At 28.9% G+C, this 25,932-nt stretch overlaps 1 protein-coding gene across 2 annotated transcripts in view; it reads right to left on the bottom strand.

Moving 5' to 3' along the window:
* Window positions 1-19,783: 19,783 nt before the first annotated feature.
* The window catches only part of LOC136970800 (fibroblast growth factor receptor-like 1), a 97,963-nt gene continuing 91,814 nt past the window's right edge, over window positions 19,784-25,932 (bottom strand). For both annotated transcript variants that reach the window (XM_067265254.1, XM_067265253.1), the window contains exons 6-8: window positions 23,298-23,416; window positions 20,770-21,013; window positions 19,784-19,991 (exon numbers count right to left, since the gene is read on the bottom strand). In XM_067265254.1, coding sequence (XP_067121355.1) covers window positions 19,915-19,991; window positions 20,770-21,013; window positions 23,298-23,416 — 440 coding nt within the window. In that variant the 3' untranslated portion in view covers window positions 19,784-19,914. The remainder of the gene's footprint in view (window positions 19,992-20,769; window positions 21,014-23,297; window positions 23,417-25,932) is intronic.

Raw genomic sequence — 25,932 nt, 5'->3', positions numbered from 1 at the left:
AATGTCTTCCAGTTGAAGCTTGGAAAACCAACATGTTGCACTGCTAAGCACAGATTAAGGCTTGTTCCGTTAAACAAACTTTACTACATCCATCATAATTATCTTGTCTTCGGAACCCCTAAACGTCTCCACAGCTTTACAAAGCAACAAAGAAGAAAGAAGAGGAAGAACAGCAGGAGCAGCAACAGAATAAAAAAGAAAATAAAAATACAACTAGGACTTCGTATGTTGATGAATGGTATACATCTATTCACAATACAGGGAAAAATCCCCGAATTATCTGACTATTTTTGTCTATAAATAGCAGATAATCCCGTAAACGTTACCTCCCCCGTAGAAGTCTCGTGAATGATAGAAAAAAAGAAGAAAAATACTGCTGAATCTTTCTCTTTACTTACACTTAAATGCTTCTATAATATACTTCACCGTATCGAATTTAACAGGAAAAAATCCGGATATAAAGGGGAAGAAAAGTCACTGCTGTAACCTTCATCGTTTACTGGTTCTCCCCTCCCCCTAAATTAAATTTTAAGAAAAGTTGGATAAAATGTTAGAAAATTGCAAACGGTGACGTTTCCTTTGTCGTTTCAGCAGTTACTTTTTAAAAATTTGTTATTGTAGTAACACAAATACTGTGTCTGTTTTTGGTATTAAAATAGTAGTAATTACTTTATTAATATTGTATTAAAACTCTTTAAATTATAATTTTGTCGCTGTTATATATAAGTGGAAAAGAAATGACCCTCAAAATCAAAATCTTGGGGTCATCTTGGGGGTAAAAACATTTTGTACGTCGAGAAATGCAAGAAAATTCGAGGGTGTTTTTGTAGGGGGGAGATTTTGTCCAGTCTCTTTGAAGCTTAATAACTCTTGTGTCTTTTGTCGAAAACTTCTGAAATTTTGCAGGAAGGTTCGGGTATTAGGGGGATTGATGTTATTAAATTTTGGTAGTTACAGGTCGACCGGGTGGGGAGATAGAGGGAGTCACGTGTCGTATCTCCAGTGGGGTTGGACTTATTGAAGCTTTTATTCGTTATTAGCATTTACAATTTCTTTTTATAAAACTCATTTCTACCCTCAAATTTAGCTTTATTCTATTCTATAATAATTAATGATAAAAAGTGTTTTAATACATCTTATAACAGATGACACAACGCACGATTTTAACTCTTGCCGGGAAAGCTACACAACTCTTTCTTGGATTTTTCTTATATACATATATAATTATTTATATAGTATTATTAAAATTTAAACAAATGATGTGTTTATATATAATCAAACCTCTGACCAACGGACACTGAAAAAATGGCCTTTGTTTAGAGGTTAAATTTATAAATGTCCTATTCATTTAATAAAGTTATTACAATAACAGTATTCACGAACACAATTATTTTATGTAATTACGAATGGGTTAATTACTCGTCCAAGCGTACAGGTGCGTAGAAATGTATACTAGAAGTTTCTTATTATATAATTTGATATATAATATAGAGGAAACAGAGAAAAGTTTTGTTTAGATCGATAGTAGTTAGTAGTGCGTAGCACTAACTAAGATGAAGTGCTCGATAGCTGTGTTACCTAAGGTAAAGTCAGCACAATCCAGTATTGTTTCTGTCATTTTTATCATAATTACTATCAACAATCATTATTGTTTACTGCTGTGTCTGTTTTTGGTATTAACTTTGTTGTTATTACTACTGATGTTTTGGGGTTGCCTACGTTTCCATTAATAAGACAATTTTAGTAAGTTTTTTTGTTAATGAAATTTAATTAATTGCTGATGGAATTGTTTTTAGTATGCAGTATTGTCGATATGAATGACTTTATAGATGATATGACTACTCTAGTGTGTGCTTTGCTATTAATAGATCGAGTCTAGCTCATACATTTTTTGTTTGTACAAAAAATTAATCGTTGATCAGACAATTCTAATGTCCGCTTTGTGTTATTGGTAGGGATGAATTAATTGTTAACAGGCCTAAATAAGTGAACTAATTATTGACAAAACGACTTTAGCATCCTTTTGTTTTGATGCTTTGAATAACATTACCATAATGTTTTTAATAGTATAAATGCTAAAACTTCTGTATCAAATTTGCTATTATGCTTAACAACAGGTAAACAGTCGTGTTTTTATAGACGTCAGAAGTCTCCATTTAGTGTAATTGAAGGGAAAAATTACACGTGTAATCTTTATGTTTACTTAGAAGAAAGTTAGAAATGTAAAATAGAGTGGAGAGAAAATGAGAAAATATCGATCAAAGTCTTGTCGTGTTTTCAAAATTTTGTAAATTTTTTATTGATTTCTTTTAGCAATCACAAATCTCCAGTCACGTGTAACAGTTAAGAGAATCGTGAAGCGTTACATTTATATATTTCACTGAATTTATTACATTTAAGTCTATAAAAAAACGTAACAAAAGTTCATTTTTTTGACATTTCTAAGATACAAAACGACAAATGACAACATCAGATACTTGTCATCTTGATATGTTCCTGTAGTAGCGACCATATGTATGCCCATTAAGTATGCCTATTAAATTAGTAGTACAATAACTCTGAAATAAGCAGTAGAAAGGTTTTATTTGTTAATAAGCTAAAGTAATGAGAAGCCCTATTAGGGCCTCCCATTTTTGCATGTAGCATTATTTAGTGGAGGAGTTGGCTTCGCTACCTATAATGGATTAGGGCCCAAAATCTAAGTATAGTTCGGCTGTAGTACTGATATGAAAAGTCAATAATAATATCGATCTTAATTATAAGGTAATGTTTGAATAAAAATGACATTAATTAATTAAATAATAAAATATATAATTTTTTTCAAAGAAATTCTGTTTTTAAAGCTCGCGATCTACAAAGTGTATCAATTTAATTCTCAACCTTTTTATAATATATTATAACTTAAATATAAACACTATGAACTTAATCATTGAATAAATGTACAGCTCACACATCAACATCTTCCGCATCTTTCACTTCATCTACATCTTTCATTCACTTCTATGGAAAATACAGATCAATTCTCAATCATTTTATCTAGGACAATAAACTGATGAAAGTCTTTTAAATAATTAAATGTACAATATAACATCAAAATGAACACTACAAACTTAATAATTAATTAAAATTTACAGCTTAAACGTCAAGATATTTCGCATCTTTCACCTCTTCATCAACGTATTCCACTAACAACTGCAGAAGATACAGTTACTTTAACATTATTTCCTCCATAAATACATTACATAAAGCCACATAGAGCATTATTTTCTTCGAGTGCAGTGTTTTTTCCCCCTTATTGTTCCGATCACGTGGCAATGGATTCGAGTTAATCCGGAAAATGACAAAGATAAATCCAGAGGAAGATTTGGAAGTAGGAGCTTTAAGTTTCTAGTTATTTCGTGTAAATCTTAACCGATATAATATAACTAATCCTTCTATTAGAACGTGAAGCATGGGAGGAAAAAAAAGAAAAGTGTAAGTGAAGCTGGAGAAGAGAGAGAGAGAGAAAATGTATAAGAGAAATTGAAAAACTGAGAAGAGAATGAAGATGTGAAAGTAATTTATATCATTTTGGGTTGTGAGAGATAAATACTTTCCATTTTATTTTTTTCCTCTACTTAAATACTTATTTCATGCTCAGTGATCACATCTTATAATTTATTATAGCAGTTATCTAATCTTGCACAAAATTAAATCTATATATTTTGAGTACTTGTAACACGCCGCAGACAAGTTCAATATCTCAAGAAGTAAATCGGATTTTTTTAAATAATTTTTCTATAAAATTATGCGGTATTGTGAGTAAAATTCATTGTTTAGAACGTTATAATTGTATATTTATCATAACTACTCTTACTTAAATAAAATTAAGTTAATTACCATCAAAATTCGGTAGTTGGTAGCGATGCCGAGTTTACTAATGGCGCCTTAACTGAAGAAATAATAAACGTATTTTCGATTTAATTATAAATTTAAATATGCAGTCAAACGTAACATCGATTTTCTAAGAATGGTTAATTTATGGGCAAATTGTGGGCACTATTTTATGAAAAATCTACAAAAATTTTATAACGCGTTTGAACCGTAACCTAGATGTCGTTTCTCTATTAAAATCCGTTAAGACTATTCCAAATATATTAAAGTTTCTAAATAATTTTTATTATTAAATAAATTACAATCGAACCTGTAAATAACGGCCACTGACAGAATCGTAAACGATGCCATTGTTCGGAGGTGGCCGTAGTTTGGAGGTCATTTTTTATGCATTTTTTCTTCAAAATTCCTGGAAAATTGGTCGCTGATTACAGGTGGCCGTTGTTGAGAGGTAACTTATTACATGTTAAATGTATATCACAATTTTATTGGGAAATATATTATAACTAGGATATCTTCGACATTATTTTAAAAATTAGTTATAAATGTTAAAAATAAATTATTAAAGTACAGTAAAACCTGTGTAAACCGGACTCGCACGGTACCGAATATATATTTTTGTTTGACCGGTTTGAACAGGTTTTTTTTAAACACAGAAAATAGCTTCGTTCGAAAGAAGTTTTTCCGCTTAAGCAAGTGTCCGTTTTAAAGAGGTTTAACTGTATAATATAAAAATTAACATTAAAGTTAAGAATTTTACAAAAATGTATATCATCTTTCACATATTCTCGGTTTTTGTCAGCGAAGTGTTACATCTTACACTCGCAAATGACACATTAACTTAAAAACCGTTAGGATTTTTTAAATTAAGATTAAACCATGTTATAAAATTTTAATCATGCAAACGGTTTACTTAGAATAATTAAAATATTTATAAAAATAAACGTGATACAAATCACAATTAAAAATGAAAAACTAACGCGTCTAATGTTATACCTACGCCCCCCACCTTTAATTTTTACGAATTTTTTTACTTCCTTAAGTAATTTAAGAAGTTGTTTTACATTTTAATAATTATTTTACTGGTTAAAACGTACAAAAAATATACACTAAAGCACGTAATTTTGTATTTTTTGTACGTTTTATTCATTACTTTTTCAATTCTTTAATTACTTTTATATGTAATCTGACAATAATTGTCAAATAGTTTGAGAATTTTGTTCACTTAATTAAATCTGACAAAGAAAAAGAAATATGGAAAACAAATTAAAAATGGAAAAGTATAAAAATTTCTGGAATGTTAATTAAAATATTTTTTATTTTTATTTTTTTAAATAAAAATAAAAATTTAAGTAATAAAATTATTTATTTGTGTTTATTTATTACACATTCTTTACTTTGTTGTTCAATATTTACAAGTTTTATAGACGTGTAAATTATCTTTGTATTTTCTTACGAAATCAAGTGATAGATTCTAAAAAAAGTAATTGTAATTTTTAAAAAATGACAGTTTTTAGCAAAAAAATGATTTCGTTGTTTTGTAAAATGACAGGTTTTAGGGGAGAAATGAATTTGTTGTTTTGTAAAATGACAGGTTTTAGGGGAGAAATGAATTTGTTGTTTTGTAAAATGGCAGGTTTTAGGGGAAAAATGATTTTGTTGTTTTGTGAAATGACAGGTTTTAGGGGAAAAATGATTTTGTTGTTTTGTAAAATGACAGGTTTTAGAAGAAAAATGATTTTGTTGTTTTGTAAAATGACAGGTTTTAGGGGAAAAATGATTTTGTTGTTTTGTAAAATGACAGGTTATAGGGGAGAAATGATTTTGTTGTTTTGTAAAATGACAGGTTTTAGGGGAGAAATGATTTTGTTGTTTTGTAAAATGACAGGTTTTAGGGGAGAAATGATTTTGTTGTTTTGTAAAATGACAGGTTTTAGGGGAGAAATGATTTTGTTGTTTTGTAAAATGACAGGTTTTAGGGGAGAAATGATTTTGTTGTTTTGTAAAATGACAGGTTTTAGGGGAAAATGATTTTGTTGTTTTGTAAAATGACAGGTTTTAGGGGAGAAATGATTTTGTTGTTTTGTAAAATGACAGGTTTTAGGAGAGAAATGATTTTGTTGTTTTGTAAAATGACAGGTTTTAGGGGAAAATGATTTTGTTGTTTTGTAAAATGACAGGTTTTAGGGGAAAATGATTTTGTTGTTTTGTAAAATGACAGGTTTTAGGGGAGAAATGATTTTGTTGTTTTGTGAAATGACAGGTTTTAGGGGAAAATGATTTTGTTGTTTTGTGAAATGACAGGTTTTAGGGGAAAATGATTTTGTTGTTTTGTAAAATGACAGGTTTTAGGGGAAAATGATTTTGTTGTTTTGTAAAATGACAGGTTTTAGGGGAAAATGATTTTGTTGTTTTGTAAAATGACAGGTTTTAGGGGAGAAATGATTTTGTTGTTTTGTAAAATGACAGGTTTTAGGAGAGAAATGATTTTGTTGTTTTGTGAAATGACAGGTTTTAGGGGAAAATGATTTTGTTGTTTTGTAAAATGACAGGTTTTAGGGAAAATGATTTTGTTGTTTTGTAAAATGACAGGTTTTAGGGGAAAAATGATTTTGTTGTTTTGTAAAATGACAGGTTTTAGGAGGAAAATGATTTTGTTGTTTTGTAAAATGACAGGTTTTAGGAGAGAAATGATTTTGTTGTTTTGTAAAATGACAGGTTTTAGGGGAAAATGATTTTGTTGTTTTGTAAAATGACAGGTTTTAGGGGAAAATGATTTTGTTGTTTTGTAAAATGACAGGTTTTAGGGGAGAAATGATTTTGTTGTTTTGTAAAATGACAGGTTTTAGGGGAAAATGATTTTGTTGTTTTGTAAAATGACAGGTTTTAGGGGAGAAATGATTTTGTTGTTTTGTAAAATGACAGGTTTTAGGAGAGAAATGATTTTGTTGTTTTGTGAAATGACAGGTTTTAGGGGAAAATGATTTTGTTGTTTTGTAAAATGACAGGTTTTAGGGGAAAATGATTTTGTTGTTTTGTAAAATGACAGGTTTTAGGGGAGAAATGATTTTGTTGTTTTGTGAAATGACAGGTTTTAGGGGAAAATGATTTTGTTGTTTTGTGAAATGACAGGTTTTAGGGGAAAATGATTTTGTTGTTTTGTAAAATGACAGGTTTTAGGGGAGAAATGATTTTGTTGTTTTGTAAAATGACAGGTTTTAGGGGAAAATGATTTTGTTGTTTTGTAAAATGACAGGTTTTAGGGGAGAAATGATTTTGTTGTTTTGTAAAATGACAGGTTTTAGGAGAGAAATGATTTTGTTGTTTTGTGAAATGACAGGTTTTAGGGGAAAATGATTTTGTTGTTTTGTAAAATGACAGGTTTTAGGGGAAAATGATTTTGTTGTTTTGTAAAATGACAGGTTTTAGGGGAAAATGATTTTGTTGTTTTGTAAAATGACAGGTTTTAGGGGAGAAATGATTTTGTTGTTTTGTAAAATGACAGGTTTTAGGGGAGAAATGATTTTGTTGTTTTGTAAAATGACAGGTTTTAGGGGAGAAATGATTTTGTTGTTTTGTAAAATGACAGGTTTTAGGGGAGAAATGATTTTGTTGTTTTGTAAAATGACAGGTTTTAGGGGAAAAATGATTTTGTTGTTTTGTAAAATGACAGGTTTTAGGGGAGAAATGATTTTGTTGTTTTGTAAAATGACAGGTTTTAGGAGAGAAATGATTTTGTTGTTTTGTAAAATGACAGGTTTTAGGGGAAAATGATTTTGTTGTTTTGTAAAATGACAGGTTTTAGGGGAGAAATGATTTTGTTGTTTTGTAAAATGACAGGTTTTAGGGGAGAAATGATTTTGTTGTTTTGTAAAATGACAGGTTTTAGGGGAGAAATGATTTTGTTGTTTTGTAAAATGACAGGTTTTAGGGGAGAAATGATTTTGTTGTTTTGTAAAATGACAGGTTTTAGGGGAGAAATGATTTTGTTGTTTTGTAAAATGACAGGTTTTAGGGGAGAAATGATTTTGTTGTTTTGTAAAATGACAGGTTTTAGGGAGAGAAATGATTTTGTTGTTTTGTGAAATGACAGGTTTTAGGGGAAAATGATTTTGTTGTTTTGTAAAATGACAGGTTTTAGGGGGAAAATGATTTTGTTGTTTTATAAAATTACAAATTTTAGAAAAACAAATAATTTTGTTGTTTTATATATAGATAAATTCTAAAAACATGATATTGTCATTTTATAAAACGACAATTTTTCAGTTCTTTTCTTATTCTCTTTAAAGTGACGAATTTCTATAAATGTATTTATTTTTATTTTGTCTTTTTTAAATGTCATTTTCAAAACTGAAATAAATTTAATTTTTACGAAATACAAACGTCATTTTACACTAACTTTACGCAATATTTTTTGAAATTTTAAAGAATTTTATTTTGTTAAAACAAATTAAATTTAATAAAAGTGTGAAATTTAAATATTGTGAATGTTTTCTTTTATAGTGAATATATAAGTAATAACACTTTAAATAAAATAAAATTGCTTTAATTTATCAATAAATAATACAACTCAACCTGCAATAACGGCCATCTTTCAACAACGGACATTAGTAAGCGACTGTCATTTTTTCAGAAACTTTCCTTGTTGAAATGGATACAAAACGACCTCCAAACAACAGCTGTTCCTGTTAGTGTCCGTCCTTAAAAGGTTCGACTGTATAATGACATGTTTTATTTTAATATTAATTTTAAGAGAAATTAGGAAAAAATAATCATTTAGATATCAGGGACGAGAAATAAAACAATAACAAGAACAATGATTAACCTGTGTAAGCCGAACTGGCACGGTCTGGTATTTTTTGTTTTGAACAGGGTTTTTTTTATTCCAACACAGAAAATCGCTGCGTACGCAGAATTTTTTCCGTTTGGGCAGGTTTCCGTTTTACGAAGGTTCCGTTTTAGACAGGTTTATCTCGAAAACCTTTTAAAATAAAGACAATTTATTTATAAAACTTATAAACTTCACATTGTAATATTTTAGCACGTATCACAATATATCAATTTATTAGTTTTTTAAGATAAATTTTCTTAATTTTTAAGGTACTTTTCACTTAAAACACAAAAAAATGAAGCATTATTCGCCAAGAAAATTACCGATTTAATCAGAATCTATTTAGAAAAGGGGGAGGAAAATACGGCGGCGTTAAAGGGGAACAATTATTTTCCTACGTCCCCCTCTTTGATAAAAGTGGATGCTGTAAATGCTCTCCTTTAATAGTGTAATCTAGGTTTGCTGTTAAGATGTACGCAGGAGGATTGGATATCAGGAAAAGTAGTTAAATCGTCTCTAACTGTACACGGCCATCACAGCTTAAATATCCAATTGTGAGGCGAAGGTTTGGAAACACGCTTCCTCAATAAGACCCACTACCGAAAACACTATCTTCACTAGAAGGTCTTGACTATCAGGTAAGTGTCGAAAACTCTTCTACATATATTAAGAAATGGAATTTTTACATATCTACATAACCACGTGATTTCTTCCATCCCCCTGACTCATAAATTATTCATCGGGATGGAGAAGAATCCCATTTGACGCATCTTACTCCACTTTTTGTTTTTTTTTTTTCTTTTGCATTTTTATATTGGTAAAGACCAAAGAAATCTGTTAAGTTGAATGTTTATTTTAAAATTGGATATAGTCTTTTGCCTTCAAATCCTCCAAAGGCTATTATTCCATTCAAAGTTGTCTCCTTTGCGTTGAGTTAAATGGTAAAGTATACGCTGTTCTGGTGGAGGTTTGAAGCCTGGAGGTAGGGAAACAAGATTAAATATCTGAAGGAAAACCCCCCTCTATACTCTTCTATTGTCGTTTTCTTACAACTTGTACAAGTGAGGTAAAGGTACTTTTGGGTTAGATTCGAAATCGTAAAGTATGATTGTGTACAGGACGTCGGATAAGAGAAACTCGTTTATTATCCTATAAAACGGAAATTTTAAGGAAGAATGGGAAGTTTCTAAGAAATTCTTTGGCATACCGCTCCGTCTTAGTAATGCAGTAAGAATTTCTAAAATATCTTTAAGAGGAAATTTAAAATCGTGCCTAATGTGGAAAACGTTTCGTACTCCCGAAGGTCTACGACGTATAAATTGATCATTTTTTATTTCCCTTACGGGAAATTTCGTGTAAATGCATCTTTAAAGCTAATTTCATCGAGTTTTCCCCATATATTTATCGTTTCTAAAGGTATATTACCTGGGGTGTGTAGAGGATCCGTTTAAGGAATGACAACACAATAAACACACTTACAAACAAACACTAATCAGAAATCATTGTCCATGTCTTTCATCGCCAATTTTCTTTGTTTATTTATTTATTTTTTCTTCTTTTTTTCCTTTTTTTTATCCAGTTGCCTCCGATCAATTCCAATAGAGGAACAACAGATTGCGATGATTGCGTGTGGTAACCTGATTGTCAGTTTTCAGGGGTTCAACGACCTGTCACGTGACTCGTTTCTCCAGGCGCCCATCAACTTAAGACTTCAAGATAGTAATGATGACCCCGAGGCAGGTGATGGTCAAAATCTGGTGTCCACATAACATTAACGGCAGTATTTGTGTTGACGCCTAATCACACACACGTCACAAGACGGAATTGGACTAGGCTGTACCAATAAGTTACTGTTAGGTAACGTCTTAAGTAAACAGCATTTCGATATTGCTTAATAAAGATCCTAACTAAATAACTAAACTTCGATCATCCCGCGTAACACAAGTCGATTAAATCTTATCGTAACGTTACCTAAACCGCTCTCTTCGTTCCTCAATTTCGAACGTTTAATGTCTTTTAAACGAAGCTAAATTTATAAATTATTTATCACAATTTAAAACATATTAATTATTTTTAAAATTAAATAGTTTTTGATTAAAATAACGAATAATTTATTCTAAAAAAATGAATATTTATGAAGAATTTACTCATAAATGACGTCATCGCCGATTTAAGTTTTTCGATATTTTCTCGCTTGTATTTCAATATTTTTAAGGAAAAATTTTAAAAATATTTTATAAAATTTTCTGCTTTTTAAAGAAAAATTTCAACAGCTTTTATTATTATTGTTATTATTATTTTACATTTAAAAATATTTTTACATATTAAAATAACAATCAATTTTACTAACGAAAATATCTCGAAAATTGTGATAAATCTACAATATTTAATGATATAAATTGTTTCTAAATGTCCTGAAAATATTTAGAGGAATGAATATTTTAAGTAAAGTATTTTACAAAAGAAGTTTTTGAGGAAATTCTTGGGAAAAGAATTTTTTTTAAAGGAAAAATTCTCAAAAGGGGAAAAAATAAATGAAATAAAAATAAATTCTTAAAAAGGAAATTTCTGAAAATTTTCTTTACAGAAATTTCTCGACAAAAGAGAACAAAAATTCAAAAAATACAAAAATAAAAATAAAAGGGAGAGAGAGAAAGAGAGAGAATCGCCTGAATAAAATATTACCTTTAACTTTAAATAATATTTAAAATATCATTTAAAATTAAGTTATTAAATATATATATATATATATTAGAATATTTTACAATTTTAATAAAAATTAATTTAAAATTATTCATAATTTTATTTAAATAATTATAATATTAATTATAATTTGTCCATACTCATAAATGACGTCATTAGCTAGTTTTCTTAGTTTGTTTTTATGAAAATTTACTTAAATTCCATTTCCACAAAAATAAAATTATTTAAATTATTTTATTAACTTAATTCTAAATTAATTTCCGAATCGTTTAAATCATTTTTTTAAAATAAAAATTGTAAAAAAAATGGAGCTTGATTTAAGTTAAATCACGACCCATTTTTACCGCTGTCTTATTTATATAAAACGCGTTTAAATCTTCAAAAAATTAATTTTTACACGTTAAAAACTGATTTAAAATGTTAAAAATTTTTAAAATTTTCAACGAATTTAATTAATTTAACGAACGTGGATCATTAAAACTGGTACAAGTGCCGTTTTACAGATCAATCGATTAACGTTTTATCGACAGGAAGAAAAGGAAGTTAAAGGAAAGGAAATGAGAGGAGTAGGAGAAAAAAAATTGATAGATGTTAATCGTTGAACGTGACATTTCATTTTCTATTTAAACCTGTTTCATTTTCTAACAAATCTCACATTATAAATATTGAAATATCTGACGACTTAGATCCATGTGTAAGTCAATGACAAATGGAGCTAGATCAAAGTCTGTCGCTAACTACCTACCCTTCGTTTGGTCAGCAACATTTTGAAGGTAATCCAGTAGGACGGATAAAAAGTACATTATCGGAAAATACCGACGACATCCTATTATGGATGTTCTTTTCTTTCCTCTCTTCCTCTTGGTGCTCTTCTTTTTTTTTCTTCTTCTTCTTCTTACACTCGTAGCTATTTGTTTATTTGGAAGGTGAAAAAGCCAGTTAAAAAACGTGTAATATTGTTTAAAAATTTGTCAGAAAATATTAAAAATGATGGTAAAGTAATTGCTGTTAAATATATTTTATCAGTTATTAGTAGAGGTCATGCTGGAAGAAGATGCTGTGGATAAATTAATGTTGATGGTAAAAAGATGGGAAAGTTCGCGCGGATGAGGAAAAGAGAGATGTGAAAATTTGTTGTAAAAAGTATTAAAGATAAAATAAGATTTAACTTGGTGAATTTTTAGATTATATACAAGGATGCTTAAAGGAAAAATTAATGTTGATGATAAGTCGATAGAGAGATATAGTAAAAGAGGGGGGTTAAAAGTGTAATTATCTTTTAAAGTTTAAGTAAAATTATTTTTATTTTATTTAATTTTTTTCTCTCGTATGCAAAGATGATGATAGAAAATTAGTCGTAGAAGATGCTGATAGATCATTTGGATAAGTTTACGCTGATGAAGAGGATACCGAGAAGCTTACTTTGATGGTGGATGAAGGTTAAAAATATAATTTTGTTAATAAATATTTAAAGTTTAAGATGATGTATTTGTTATTTTGTAGAATTTTTTTTCTCTGTGAAAGTGATGAAGAGTTGTGAGTGTAAAAGATTGTGACGAATTGTTTGGATAAATTGATGCTGATGATGAAAAGATTGAGAAGTATGGGTTGTGAGGAAGAGAAGAAGATAAATGATGATAAGAATGCTTACAGCTCAATGCATGAACATTAGATATGCAAGGAAAAATAGTACGATGAAAAATAAGTAGTGAGAAAAGGGGAAAAAGTGTGAAAACGTGAATTAATGCTACTAAAATTAAGGGGATAAAATTATAAATTCGACTATAAAAAATATTATTGTTCGGTTATTTAAGAATTACCATGCATTAAAAATGTGAAAGAAATTAAGAAATAAGGATTTTAAATATAGAAATCAGATGATGATCATGAGGAAAAAAATTTTTTCATGATATATAGAAAAAGCATGCAGTGAAGCTATGAAAGAAAAATGATGCTGATGCAACTGCTGGAAATGCGTTAAAATGACGACGTTGAAAGAAATGAAGTGAAGATGTAAGATATAAATGAAGTCGAAGATGCTGTAAGAGAGCATATATTTTAAATAGATAAAGAAAAACTAACAAACGACGATGCAGTGAGACAAAATAAAATAGATATTGGTAAGAATTAATATGAATTTTATGTATAGAAAATGAATAATGATGATGATGCTAAGAAGATATATAATATTAAGAAACGAACCAGATGATGCTGAGAAAAATGTAAGGAAGAATTGAATATGTTGGTATATGACAAAAAATATATAGAAATTTATGAAGTTAACGATGCTAGAAACATGATATTTAAGCAAGAAATGAAGCTGTAGAGGATTCTTCCAAATAAAAATTGATAGTAAAGAAAGATTTTACTCCTGTTTATTCAGGGAAATTTTTATTAATTCATGTTAAATTTATGTAAAAGCTGATTTAAAAAATGTAATTTATATCTTCTTGAATAAATTTTTTAAGAAAATGAACATTGTTTAGCTAAAAAAATTAGTTTTACAAGTCATTTATTTTGATATACTCGACATTAAATTGAAGAAATATCATTGGAATGCCTTCTTTCACGAGTAATGTGAATGAAAATATGAGATTGTATATAAAAAATTCATAACAGTATTGGGCGGAGGCACATTTTAGAAGCTTATGGTTGGGGATTGACAACATTGAAACTTATCTAGAATTAACAGAACATATTTTTTTAGACCTGGATAAAAACTCGTACTGATCTCATAAAAATTAATACTTTTCTCTTATTTTTTGGCACTCTACTCCATATATTTAAGATATATTGGAAACTATGCTTAATAAATGTGCTGTATAATGCTTTAACCGTACTTTAAGCATGCATATAACAAGCAAACACGTAAAGAAAGCTATTCTAAGCTGCCTTTCTATGTATAATTGATGCAAATTTGTCAGAAAAGCTTTGTTACTCGACATTTATCAGCATTTTACAATCTTCTCCATCGTATAGATTAACTTATTTTTTATATACAAAGTGGCAATCAGATGGGAATTTTATGCAATTTATACATCAGATAACGACAGAAAAACGTGGGATGACAGGAAGAAAACATGAAAACAAAACTTCAGAATAAAAACTTATCAGTAAATCTTCTTTTTCTAACCACATTTATCAAATCTCTGATATTTTTTAATGTTTAATTCCTCACAGGGCTAAATTATCTATCGTTTAACAACACATGTCTTACTTTTTCACATAGTTTTGAAGATAAAATTAAAAAAGTACACTATTTTATTAAATTTTACTTCTTAACAATGATATCTTTTAGAAATTCCATTAATTTAAAATATAATAAAATCGTCGTATAGCAATTTAAATTAATGGAATTGCTAGAAGAATTACAATTCTTCTCGAAAACACATCTCATCTGATGAAAAAAAAAAAATGCAAAGAACTTTAAAATTCTTCTCTCTATTAATTTCTACTTTGCATATTAATAGAAGAATCAGGAAAAAAAATTAATTATTTACTAGAATTTTAAGTGTTTGCAATATTTTTAAAAAGAATGGGAAGGAAAGAGCTTCGTGCCAAGTCAAAACTTAAACGGTTCGTTGCTATTGTTGCTAATGACATACAGTTGTTATCAGTCATTCTCAGATCTGGCAAACTTAAGTATGGCTTTCACGAAGCATCACTTAACTCCCACGCGTGAAGTATATTCTAGGACGAGATCGTGATGTGGAGTAAAAGAATCCTCTCTTGTCCAATATATCAGTGTCTTTAAACAACAAGACTACGTCAGTAATAAAAGTTCCTGCAAGAAGAGGAGGAGGAGGAGAAGGAGGAAAAAAAGGGCATGCAGCTCATTGGAAAACATCGTGGGATAGTAGGAAGAATGGACTTTTTATAAAAACAAAGTTGAAAAAGATAAATCTTCGTAATTTATTTTAAAAATTTGTACAGAAAAATCTTTATAGAACATTCTCCGAGAGATTTTCTATGAAGTGGCATGGAAACGTAAATGGAGGAAGGATACAAACGAAGATGTTAAAATGTTATATAAACTACAAGAGAGGGAAAGAGATATATTTTATAAAATGTATATAAAGATATAAGTAAATAGAAGAATGCAGGTAATAAAAAACAGATTGTGGAAAGGATATGCAAGAAAGAACAAGAAAGAATTACAAGTCAAGAGAAGAGTTTTAACGTCAGATAAGAAAAATTCGAAAAGAGATGAAAAAACAACAAAACTGATGGAAAAAACAGAGGTATACACACAAAAAATATTGCAGAAAAAATATGTTAAACAAGAAAATAAGGAAAAGAATGCATGAGTAGAAGGAAAAAAGGAGGATGTATGTGTCAACAAAAGGAGGGATCGTACATGAAATTTTCATGTGTTGATGACTGCATTTCGAAAAATTCAAGAGATAGTAAATGGCTTTTGTAATTGATTTTCTGTTATTTTTTTAACTCGTAAATTTTAGTTAAATATTTAATATTTGTATTGATTTATCTTAGTAGATAGTGATGAAAATAATTCTGTTTTTTCTTTAACCGAATTACAAGAGTTGTAAAATTTAACTTTTGTAAAAAAAAGGATATTAAATGATATGATAAATGGAAGTTAAGTCAATTTTATTGATGCTGGTCACGGATCACTAAATAAACCATTGGGTTGATATTATATTTATATAAGAAGGGAAGAAGTGATGAACTAACTTATCAACAGCAAGTGACAGAATAAGGGCAGTTCGATAGAGATGTTTTTATATAAAATATAATGAAAAACTCGAAATAACTGTTTAAAATATAAAAGAATATAATAAGATTTATTACTATTTTTGTTTATATACTAATATTATCCATGTAGATATTGTTCATAAATAGGACTTATTATAATTAGAAACTATCCTTGTATAAACAAAATTTAAAATATTTAACGATATAGAAGCACAAAGAATTAAAATTTATTACTTTTTATACACTTCTCGTATATAAAAAAGCAAAAAAATTAATATTTACGACTTAATCTTCAATGGTTTAATTGATTTAAAAATTAATTTCTCAGGAGAAAAAAATATTGTAAACAGAACAGAACAGATAAAAACATATATAATTTAATTCTGTTTAAGTAGTAGAATTTAATTAATTAGTAGATTTAAGCAATTAAACAGCCATTCTTAAATTTAGCTTTCCAGTAAAGCTTTACCTTTACAGATAAGAAAAAAAAGAATACAATTTTAAGTCGTTAGAGAAGTTTAAAAAAAGTGTGTTTGCCTGTTAGCCTCATGCAACGTATTGTGCGAGTCCTTAAAGTAGAGCAAACAGTTGAAGTTGTTATAACAAGATGGAATTTTATTTGTAAAAGTGTCCAACTGTTGCCATTCAAGTCAGTTTCTTTGTCAATGGCAGTTTTGGTCTCCTTAAAACGAGAGTAAGTCGTTACTTGCAGTTCTTTCAACAAGGTTCTACACGGGGCTACACTTTCTCTTAATCAACAAAAGGATGATATCTTAGCTTCTAATAATAGCAAATGCAAAAGTGATGTCTTCAGATAGGCGTATTATGGTCAGGCTGGTTGGCTTTCCTGCATAACAAATAAATCGTGAGGGAAAGAGACTTATAAAGGGGCTAAGTGTATTAATCTTTTTTTCTTCTTGAAGAAAATTGCTTATTATAGAAATAAATAAATGTAATTTTTTACGAGTTTTAATTTATTTGATTTTATTTTATGTAATAAATCATAAATAATTCGAAATTACGCGATTTATTTGTTTAAAATTTTTTTTTTAAATGAGTAAAGCTTAGAAGATTTCTTTTTGCTTGTATACATTTATAAATTAATTTTAACAAAAAATTTGAGTATAAATCTTTATTTAAGTTCTTAATTAATTTAAATTTTGTATAAATTGATTTAAATAATTGTAAAATTTCATTAAAATCAACACAGAGAAAGTATATTTTATTTTAATATTCAAGCCAATTTTTACTTAAAAAAACAAAAAGTGAGAAAATTTTATCCAATAAAATGATAAATTTTAAAAAGAATATTTCACTTTTCTTATAAAAATTAGCAGATTTTATAACTAAATAACTGCAGAACTTATACGTGAATATTTAAAATTTATCTTGTATACTAGTACTGTTTTATCAATAAACAGGACTTATTATACTGTAATTATGGATGCAGATATTATTTCTCATCTGTAAGACTAAATATCTGAATCCATAATTCTAGTATAACAGGCCCTGTTAATTGATTAAAAAAAAGTACTAATGTACAAGGTAAACTTTAAATTACGACAGAGGACACAAAAGCATAATAATTATACGTGAATAGTTTACTGTAAGAGCAATTTACCTGTAAATAAGTGTGATCTTGATTAAGAAAGCGAAGAAGAATAAATTTAAATTTTGATCACATTTTTACATAAAATCTATTAAAAAATGCCATTAGAAAAAGTAAATCGCGTATCAAAATATCTGTAATAATTCACTGTTTAATTTTCTTTTATTTAAATGAAGGGAGAGTGAAAATTACTCTCGCTTTTTTTTCCTCCAGTTTCCAAACACGTTTTAAAAGATGCCAGGTGACATGCCACGAAGAAAAGAGAGAATAAAGAAAGATTCGTTTGGCTTTAATCTGCTTAGTGTACGCAAGTATGGAGTACAAACACCGTAGGATAGAAAAGCAGAGAGAATTTTTGTAAGAAGTGCTACAGATTCCAATCTTCCGATGACAAATATTGACATAGTGTAAGCGGAAAGGAATAGCTTTCTCAACAAATGATTCCTCCTGATGATGAGTAAAGAGAGATATCTGGATTGGATAGCAGAAGATATCCCCAGGAGCATCAACGAGACAAATAAGTTGGCCTTCTTTAGACGTTGATCCATTATTCAGCTAATGTGCACCAATGAAATCAGAGATAACAGCTTTTAAACTTAGTATTGTTCTTAAAACTGAAGTTACATTAAATATTTTCTTGTAAACTTTTTGGTTCGTGTTTCTAATCCGATGCGGTAGTTTTATTGAGAAAAATTTTAAATATTTATTAAATAATAATAAAATTTATAAGATTTAATAACTAAAACAGTTCTGTAATAAAAAAATAAATAATATTTTATAGTGATTTATTTAAATCATTTAAGAAAATTTACATTTTACTACTAGGTGCTGTTTAAGTGTTCAGCGTATAAAACATGTTTTATTTAATTTTAAAATATAGCTAATGAAAAGAAAAGTCGTTTGAATGAACTAATATTGATCATGGTTAATGAATAAATTATTAATTATATAATTTGTAATTAATTAAATTAGTTATCTAATTTTGAAACTGGGACATATCGTTACTTTTCTTTCGTTTTGCCGAACATAATTAAAGAAAATTAAAATTTTTATTAAGATATTTTCGAATAGGCATAACTTTATTGTTAGTTTACTTTCATTTTGTTTAATTTGTCCATAATTTCACGAAAGAATTTAGTTTGAAGTTAGCACTCGATGGAAACTCGCATAAAAACTGAACGTATCAATATGGGTGGATAAATTAATGGAATAAGGCAACGCAACACTACGTTATGTGATAAACTAGCCCCTGATAGATATTAAACACGTGAAAAAATCCAGAAAACTCCACGTGGCCAGCATGTTTCGCGAGACGAGTACCTGCGACCCGAGTTTAGTGATTTTACCACCGGGCCACCAGTGAGTCGTATCCATGCGTCATTTGAAAATTTTACGTCAGAAGAGAAGAAATAAATTTCAAAAATTACTATAACATAGGATATTAAATTTTATTCTCTGATATTTTGACAAATAATAAACACGGGATGATGGACATTCGAGAACAGATCTCAGGATCGACATCGATTTCACAAAAATCGTTTTACAGTTCCGAATTTACCAACATTTCATATTCTCAAACGTGACTCCTTTCTTTTTTAATAATTTTACTACACGAAAACATTGGATGGATGGAAGATAACACGAACAACATAACATAGTTGAGCAAGTTCCAAATCTAGGACTATGTTGTTATTCCTCGTTTGTCAAAAGATATCTGCAAAACTTCTCAAGCTGTGCGTCTGTCTGTCTTATCGTGTTGTTATTTTGCTTTTCTTTCCACAAAATTCTTTATTTTTTATGTTTAAACATACAGGTTAAACTTTCAAACACTTGTAACCATGTAGTACGTGGACGACTTAAAAAAACACAAAACGTTCTCACTCATCAATAAATAGGACACGTTCAAAATAAAGAAAAAAAAACACATCAAAGACAGAGAGAACCAGGAGGACCCGGTGACGAACTCGTGTTCGAAGGAATGTACAGTCTTGTAGTTGCTGGTAGCCCATTGCTAGTTTTAAGTGTCACCATCTCTGGGTTATATGCCATACCCAAATAGGCATGCTTCGTCTCCATGGTTATGCGTGCTTTGGACGTGGGTGCAGGACGTGGGCGTTGGACTACCTGTCTGCGTTTTCTGCAGTGGATCAAAAGAGCTACTACTGCAGCCAGGACCACAGCGCTAAACGACAATCACAGCTATGATGATGGGAAATGGAAGCGTGGTCACTGTTGTAGGGATGTGATGATCTTGTGGTTCTGTAAATGGAAAAATTTTTAAATAAATTAGTAAAATCCTCCAGAAATCGGGTGTTACATTATCTAATTTCTAACTTTATTACTAGTTTTTGGATCCATATACAAACAAGAGGACACATAAAAACCAGAGGACCATGTTCATAAGAACATCGCTGGTAAATTGTTTACATGTTTATATTGAAAAATTCATATAAGATCATGAAAATTATTAAAAAATGATATAAAACAATAAAAAATACGTGAAATCTTTTTCCAAATTTCAATTTTCAGGAGATTTTTATCAGAATAATGTAGAAAAATTCTTTGATAAATTTCTCAAGGGATGTGCTATGTATCTGCTATATATTATACTGTATTTATTGCTGTGCATTCAACTATACACTCTGCCTCTACGTTAAATTATATAAATTTTAAAACAAATAAATTGAAACGACGATCCAAATAGCATCATCACGATTGCAACTTAAGCTGTGTAATTTAAATTCCTTTTCATATTTTCTTCTTAAATTACATAATAAACAGATACAAGCACAAATGAAGCAATCTCATTGCAAATATCGATCACAAACAGGTACAAGTTAAACAGATTCACTTGATTTTCTAGCAATTCAGCACAAGACCAAGCGTATCGATTGAAATCTGTTGCTGCAGAATTATCATTAATTAAGATCCTAATCCTAACAGAAACTCAACCCCAGAAAAATCTGTAATTCTATTAAAGTTTAGAACCTTCAACAAAGTTTTGCTAAAGAATACAAACCTGTAAAAACACACTTACTAGAAAGGACGGTGAGAAAGGCACTGCGAAAACTGTATCCAATAGTATTAGCTCCCAAACATATATATTTTCCAGAATCTTGTTCCTTAGCATCTACAATCAGCAGCTTGTTGAGAAATGACCCATCTGGTCTTTCCATTACTTCTGTAGATTTTAACACTCGAAAATATTCATTCTGTACATTTATTATATTCTTATTCTCTTCATTGTTCTCTGGATCTTCTTCATTAATTTTCTTTAACCACTATAAAAATACAATTATTATTACGATTATTTTTAGATGAAACCGAATTTAATACGTTAAATAAAGAATTTATAGTCGAGGGGGTGGGGAGTGAAGTAAGCTTTGGGAATTTAACTAGATTACTTCAATCCCATCCTCCTCTCTTGCAAAAGCACCCATGGGCATCTTCAGTTCATATTCAGTGATGTATAGCCGAATATAATAACTGACCATCGGAGATTATAGGAATTATGGCATGGTAATTATCATGGAAGAGGGTTATACAGTAATTTATAGTAAACAACTGAAAGCCTTTATCGATTTGTAAAGAGAATAGATTAAGTAAGTATTATATTGTAGGAAACTTTTCTTAGAATAAACGGAATTAACTAACTTTTAAGTAGCTTAAACAATGTTAGAAGATTCGGAAATTTTTGCTAAATTAATCCATTAAAGTCGAATTTTCGAACGGGTATGGATTATGAATCTTATAATCTTTCAGTTATGATTTTTTTGGTTAATTCTAGACGAAGTTTGAAAGATTTAAAAGAGGAATTTTATGTGAAAAATAAATACGTGTTACAGGAAAATATTACAAATACAGCTCAAGAGAAGTACTTTGATTATTAGAAATGTATAATGTCATTAGAGAAAAATGTTGAAAAGCTGTAAAAATTTTAAGTTAAAGATCATGGAATCAAATAATTAAATTTTTCAATATGAGTAGTCACGTCTAAATAGGAAAAGCACTAAATTATGAGCCACTATTGGTCTAAATATAGGAAAATTATAAGGATTCGAATCAAATCAACCATATTTCAAGCAATATTTTTCTTTGTTTTTGAAGAAACAGCAATTCGTTTAGCATAAAATTATATTTATAATTTAAATTAACTTGAAAGTAAAAATTTACAATAAATATTGCTTCAAATGAGAATAAAAAACTTGAGCAGAAAGCTAAATTAAACAGCAATTACATTAATTTCTTTGCTGCTTAATCAGAAATTCACTATCTCAATATACAAAAATCCTTTTAAATATAATTTACTTAGCGTAACACCGGACGACGAAATTAAAGAAAATTTACAGAAATTTAAATGTTACGTTGTATTTAACAATTAAATTAACGATTTTAAAGTAAATTTTCTTGTCAAAATTCGAAAAATTATATATATTTTCATCTCGGTAGTAACTATAGCAACACACGTGTTTTTCTTCCCTCAACTCAAGAGGAATGTTTTCTTGTAGATAGATGAAGAGTAAGTAGATAGAGGCAGGGTGCGGCGCTAAGTAAATGATGAAGGTGAAGAAAACACTTTTAATGACCCCAATAAATCAAGAAGGTGGATTCTTACACAGTTTTAATGAATCTCCTTTCTATAATGGGTAATTAATGATGTGAATGAGTAAGTAGACCTTAAGATAAACGTGACAATAAAAGCTAATGACTTACGTGTATGCGTGACGTGATGAGGTAATAAGTTACGATACTTACCTTACGAAGATTTTTTGGCTATAAACAATGGATAAGTGCTTTTAAAGCTTTAAGAAATGATGCGAAATTACAAGATTTAGTAGCATTTTAAGTTGCTATGTAATGAAGAGAAAATTATCGTTAAAGTAAATAGCTAGCTTCTTAAACAATTTAAAGAGAGGGAAAAAAATTAATTTGTAGTCGCCTACGAAGTTTTAAATATTGAAAATTTATTTCTTGAGGTGTTTATCTTAATTATTTTATTTTTATTTATTTTTTCAAGAAAGATTTGGAGCTAAAAGGCATTTAAGAATTTGAGAACTGTTAAGGGTCTTTACTTCTTTAATTCAACAATGCTCAGGGTTTATAAATCCAGTAGTGTTTAGATTATTCTTAAACTGGAGTGATCAGGCTGATCGATTTCTAAATTCAGCACTGTTCAAGATGAACAGACCTTTCATTCAATACTATTTAGGATGAGACTTTCTTAAATTCCACATTGCTCAAGAAAATCAATTTCTAAATTTATCATTGTTAAGCAGGAAGATTTCTTATACGGTACTTAAATACGGTACTCTTCAGGATGTCCAGATCTTAAATTATTGTTTGAATCCAGATATATCTTTAGAAATTATGAATATATATTTGAACATTACAAAATGATTCGACGTTGAAAGATATGTTCCTCAAGTTTTATTGTAATTAAAGTCTTTTTTATATAATTTAAACTAAAAAGAAATCTAAAATTTCTGGCATAATTACTTATAATTATGTTACATTTAATATATAAGAGTTTTTAGAGCACCAAGATGCTTTAGAAATAATGTGTACCTGAACATGAGGAGGCACATCGCTTTTGACTCGACACTGAAACACAGCTGTTCCTCCATACTCCACAGTTGTGTTAAGAGGATGAGATCCGGTCATTTCTGGTTTACTGTGTACTCTATCTGCAAGTAAAACCATATAAATTAATTATAATTACTACTAATTTAGTTATAAGAAACTTTCTAACGGAGGATAAGTTTTGCACCCCCACATTGTACAGTAGGCAACATAATATAGAAAAAAAAAAAAAAAATAGAAGTTAACATCTAAAACCCAATAAATTATGTTAAACGATTTTGCCATACGTTAAAACTGGCATAAACGTGTTCATATACACATTAAAACTAGTTCAAGCGTTAAAGAACAGACGTTTAAATAAGCTCGAACGTATTTAGTATAGTTAAAAGAAGACTAGAATGAGATAAAGTGTATTAAACTGCGTTAAAATGCGAAAATAACACACATTATATCGCAAATAACACTCAAAACTTAGAGTTTAAGACAAACAGACTATCGGAGAATAAGAGAATTTTATATTTTGAACGATTAAAAATCCCCGAAAAAACATGCAAAGTTTTAGTTAAAAATCTCTTATTTAGAAATATATTGACGCTGTTTATGTGTAGAAACGTGACATTAGGACCATCTGCTGTTAAGATACGAAACGAAAAAGTAGACATTCGTTTTTGCCTTTTTGAAGATTGTTACTTGTCACGCAAACTTCTACTCATTTTGATCTCTCTTATCGAATACTAGACACATATCCTTTTATTGAAGGTGTAGCAGCACACGAACTACTCACTATCAACTACTTGTGCCTGAATGTGTGTTTACACATTTTTTTTCCTCCTCCCTTCTTGGTTTTTTAACAGCTTAATCTTTAAAGGACGTAGTTTTCCCCCTTCGTAAATTTCCTATTTTCACTCGTCTAATGCTTTAAAAAAGATGAGTGTTTTGTCGTGTGTTTTTATATATTTTGTATAAACAAAATAAATCAGTTAAATAACTTGTTTTTCTACAATTTTAGCAAAAAAATTTACTATTATCGTTTTTACCTGCGACGATATACTAGCTACCAATTCATATTTCGCGAGTTTTTTTTTAAATAAAAGTATTTAATATGTTATTCAATAGCAAGATTGACGCAGAATAAATTAGATTTAATATGTTAAGACACATTTTAACATGTATTAACAGTGAATAAATATTATTTTTATACATATATAAACCTGCAAAATATACATTAATAAAGTTTTGTGTTAGAAAATATACTCAAAAATGTGTAAATTACGTTTAAATTTTTATATTTCTGTATCTAAACACATATTTAATTTAAAATATTTAAATTTTACATTTTTATCCAATCGTCCTTAAGATAGTCATATTTCAACCAATCTCTGTTAACGTATGCTGAAACTTTTCAAACGTTATTTCTGATAAATTTCACCGAAGACCACCTATATTTACTTATAGAACATGTTGTAAAAAATATAAATAAACGGAAATAATAAATTTTTGTAAATATAATTAGTTTTCTGTGAAATTTGTGAGGAAAAAAACACGTGCAAGATGTGTTAGCAAATGCTAACGATGATTGGATAAAATGATTATTAGAAAGAAAATGTAAATTTTAAATACTTATAATTTTAATTATGTTAAAATATAGTAATTTCTTAAACGTAAATATAATTTACACATCTTAAAATATATTAAAATCATATAAACTGGTGGCATAACTTGTCATATGGAAAGGTGTGTCTCAATAGTTTTAAAACAAAAAAATCTATTGTATAACACTGATAATGTATACAGTGTTAATTAAGTTTGTGGGTAATAAAGTCTATTTCAATAAATTGCAATTTTCAGTCAGAAAATCGCCAGACTATTCGATTTATGCCCGGCGATTTGGAGTCTATTTCATTGCTGAATTTCTTCCTCTTGGAGAAAATCATCCATTAATTTATCCTGTGAAGACTGTCGGGCATACAACACTAGAAAAAAAGCGTAACATAACGATCAAGCAGCTCATAACTCATCACTGTATTGTTGAGAAGTTACGGCGCTTTCATCTATTCGAGAATAATGCAAACCACTACCGTCTTACATGATGAGAACTAGCTTCTCTTTGGCTTCCTGTATACAATTTATCTTAAAATCATTGTTCCTGTCGTTGCCAAAAATTCAATAAAGAGCTGGGTTGGTAGTGATCTCGTTATGACGACGTGCAGTTAATGTCAAATAACAGTCATCACAAATAATTGTGTCTCTTGTACCATCTCGTGCTAGTCTCCAGTTACGTTTCCAGTATCTTGAAACCGTTTCCAAAATTTAAGAGCAAGAAACTACTTGAGATTGGCTTGCTTTCAACTTATCTATAGTTCTACTCTTTGAAAGAATTCGTATGGTTCCTATAAGACATTATATATAAAGTAGAAAAAAAGAAACTAACACAAAATTCATCAGATTTTAAAATAAAGAAAACAAGTACAGAGAGATTAAACTACATAAAAGTAATATATATCTGCAAATTTCTTGCCTTTAAATCTATAAATCCTCCAATTTATTTTAAAAGGTTTTTATTATTCAAACTTACCTTAAAGACACGAGACTGGAGATAAATGTAACTAATGAAGAATAA

The sequence above is a fragment of the Centruroides vittatus genome, unplaced genomic scaffold (assembly GCF_030686945.1).
Source record: "Centruroides vittatus isolate TY-2023 unplaced genomic scaffold, ASM3068694v2 contig_2186, whole genome shotgun sequence".
Classification (NCBI taxonomy): domain Eukaryota; kingdom Metazoa; phylum Arthropoda; class Arachnida; order Scorpiones; family Buthidae; genus Centruroides; species Centruroides vittatus.
The sequence above is the reverse complement of the archived record's forward strand: the minus strand, read 5'-3'. Positions and strand labels throughout refer to the sequence as shown.